The sequence below is a fragment of the Frankliniella occidentalis genome, unplaced genomic scaffold (assembly GCF_000697945.3).
Source record: "Frankliniella occidentalis isolate FOCC.00 unplaced genomic scaffold, Focc_3.1 Scaffold6, whole genome shotgun sequence".
Taxonomy (NCBI): domain Eukaryota; kingdom Metazoa; phylum Arthropoda; class Insecta; order Thysanoptera; family Thripidae; genus Frankliniella; species Frankliniella occidentalis.
The window spans coordinates 2,965,909-2,969,230 of record NW_026267136.1 but is presented as its reverse complement, the minus strand read 5'-3'; the positions used below and the strand labels follow the sequence as shown (position 1 = coordinate 2,969,230).

At 57.2% G+C, this 3,322-nt stretch overlaps 1 protein-coding gene across 3 annotated transcripts in view; it reads left to right on the top strand.

Annotated features, from left to right (window-relative positions):
* LOC113207745 (amyloid-beta-like protein) overlaps positions 1–3,322 on the top strand; it is a 136,061-nt gene that overhangs the window by 79,163 nt on the left and 53,576 nt on the right. For all 3 annotated transcript variants that reach the window (XM_052271457.1, XM_052271448.1, XM_052271440.1), the window contains exon 3: positions 2,881–3,007. In XM_052271457.1, coding sequence (XP_052127417.1) covers positions 2,881–3,007 — 127 coding nt within the window. The remainder of the gene's footprint in view (positions 1–2,880; positions 3,008–3,322) is intronic.

Below are 3,322 nucleotides of genomic sequence, written 5' to 3'. Positions count from 1 at the left end.
CAATGGACTCCAATGGACTCCAATGGACTGCAACGGACTCCAACGGACTCCGACGGACTGCAACGGACTCCAACGGTCTGCAATGGACTGCAACGGACTCCAACGGACTCCAACGGACCCCAACGGACTCCAACGGACTCCAACGGACTCCAACGGACTCCAATGAACTCCAATGGACTCCAACGGACTCCAACGGACTCCAATAGACTTCAATGGACTGCAATGGACACGGTCTGCAATGGACTCCGATGGACTCCAACGGACTCCGCTGGCCTGCAGTGGAGTCTACTGGTGGGCTTTTGCCAATGACCGCTACTCTTTATTTCTGTAGAAGCCAGCTGGGTTAAGTGACGCAATCCAATCACTTTGCAATACCTGCTCAACTCATTCACCCCTTTTGTTCCAACCGTTGTTTGAATGTAGATAATGAGGTGCTCTCCTCTGCAGGGCGCAGCCAAGGTCGCCCAGCATTCCTCCGGCTCGCCGTCCGTTTTCTCTTGCGCTCCCTCTCTGTCTCTTGTCCCTCCCCGTCACGCTGCTCTCCCTCTCACCTCGTCGTCCAAACTTCAAGCGGGCAGCGGGACCCTTCCAAGCGGATATTAGCGGGCAGAGCGTGGGGCGCAGCGCGGCAACCTTGACTCCTCCCCCCCCCCTTTCTTTTTAGCAAACCTATTACCAGGAGGGTCCTATCCTATCACCATCGCCATTCTCCAGGAGCGCCACCCCCTCTTCGTCCCCACCCCCCACCCCTCATCTCTCCACTCTACGCGAACTCTTAAAGTTTTTAGTGCGGCAAATTTTGTCGGAAGCTGTACGCCACACTCGATATGTTACAAAGTTAAAATAAATATTCCGTTTCATCTGATGTTAAATTTTAAGACAACTTTTCCGTTTAACAGTGTCACTGTACAGGGAGGTCCCCACCGCCCGTAAGGTCTTTAGTTCCGTCCGTTCAGTGCGGGCGCTTTTTGTTTTCGTTTCCCTGCTCCGCCCTGTGCCCGCCCCGCCCCGCTCTGGCGCGGACCAGTGGACCCGATAGGGAAGCTCCCGATGGCCGCCATGGATTTCCGATACTGTATGGCGGCGGCGGGCTCTGCCATCGGAATCGGGCTCAGGGAGCAGCAGCGGGCGAGGCCGCTCTTCATTTATTGCGTCCGAGCAGGAGACGAGCTGGGTGGCAGTAACAGTAACAGTAATACCCACGTCAGTGTTGACGCACAGGTTTTCGGTCCGGCAGTGCCGTCCTACTGAGCCCTGCTGGGTAAACTGAAACCGTGTACTTCCACCACTAAATGTAAGCGGTCACCCACTCGCAAAATTGCGGAAATACCGTGGCGAGCGGTGGCGAGAGCTTTTGGAAAAGCCATGCTAAATTTCTCCTTGCGTGTGTAACTTTAGGAAAGAAATCCGCATCAAGATTATATCTGATTGCACCTCTAGAAAATTAGTGAGGAACAGAATCGAAAGTGCGCATGACGATAGACAAATTGACTGCGTGTGTTTCCCGTGCATATATTTTTTTCCGGCAGCTAAAATAAACGATGGTGCGTTCTCTATGAGCTAACCGAAACTTACGACATGAGGGGCTCACGACGCGGCCAACGGAGCCGAGCTGGGGCGTCCGTCCTGCAGTAGCGACTGTCCTGCGATGGACTCCCCGCTGAGCGCGTTATCGGTCAATCGCGGCCATGCCGTGCAGCCTGCGGGGGGCCGCTCTGTGTGTCCGGGACCTCGTTAGTCGTGGCGGGGCGTTGTTGTCGTTGCCGCTGCAATCCTGTAAACCACCGCCTTTATGGGGTCTTACGGCCTGAGCTGCGCACGCCGGGGGTATCTCCGCAGCTCGCAGCAGCAGCGGCGCCGCGTCGTCGGCGCTGTAGCATTGGCTTTGGCAGGGCTAATCTGTCCGAAACCCTCACACCGTCCTGCCCCTGCCCCCTAGCCTCCTTCCCCCGCTGGGTCCCGTCAAATTTAATTAGTTTTCTCTAAAGTACTATCTCTCTCCCCCGCGATCTCACTCGCCCCTGCCCCTCTGACCGAACCGCGCCGCCCAGCTCGACACAGGGAGCTTTTGACTTTTTTGAAGAAGGCACTGCCGTCGACTCTTTGCCCGTGGGTGTGGGCGCGGGCGGCCTCCCATCTCCGACCCCTATATCCCCATCGCCCCACCCCCTCCCTCGCCCACAACTCCCCACAGACGGCCTGTTATTGCCCCAATGCCCTTCGCGCTGGCCCTGAAACTCGCGCGCAAACCATTTTGCAAATTAAATTGCCCCGCACGACTTAGGTTTCTTTTCAATACTGTTTCTCTTGCTTTTCGCTCATGCGCGTGGAGGGTTGCCAAAATGATTGCGATTAACCGGGCTATAGGCCGGCCCTTTAGAACGATGTGGGTAATCGGGCCTCTGAGATTACCTGGGCCGCTCGCCCGGCCCCCCTTCACAGCGGCCCTCCGCCCGGCAAACAAACCGTCGACCTTTGGCGAATGACGCGTCCCGACCTTTTGGGCGAGATTGGGTGAAGGCCGTGGCATTCTGGTGGCCGTTTGCAACAGAGCGCCCTGCTATCCCGTCGCGGCCGGGGACCCCTCGGGCCCTGGGCCCCTTTGGCGCGAGACAAGTGACCCGTCCACGGCCACTCTCCCGGCAGGGGAAAAACCCATCGCCTGCAAGTCGGAGAGAAAAAAAAGGGGCACATACTTTAAAAGTTCCGAAACTGTCCTCGGAACCCGTTTTAAAGACTGGGTAATTGTTCTTACACCATCGTTAAAAAAAACACACCTTCTTCAAGACCCTTTGTAACTCTATGCTGCCTTTTCTTCTCATTTTTCTTCCCTTCCATCTTCGCGTTCTAACGAGGCGCACTCTTGTTTCTCTTTTGCAGATGTACCCCAAGCGGGACATCACCAACATCGTGGAGGCGTCCCACTCCGTGAAGGTGACCGGCTGGTGCCGCGTCGGCCACAAGAAGTGCAAGCACTCCGCCATGGTCAAGCCCTTCCGGTGCTTAGGTGAGTAGCGGTGTTTTTTTTTTCTTTTTCTTTTCTGGGAGGCCGGGACCGGGGCAGTGCCCCTGCGATCCCCGGGTAGGCCGTGCCGCCGCGCTGGCGTGCGGAGCTGGTGGCCTATCCCCCGACTGCCGGGCGGTGGCTGCGTTGGGGCTGGTATCGCCTGCCGCCTGCCTGCCTGCCTCCGCTCCGCTGCTCCGCTCCGTGTTCCTCGCGCTTGTTTCTCTCCGTGTTTTTTCGCTCAATTTTTCCCTTTTTACGGCCGTTTTGCTCCGCTGCATACGACACCACGACGTCGGCCTCATCCCCCCCCCCCCC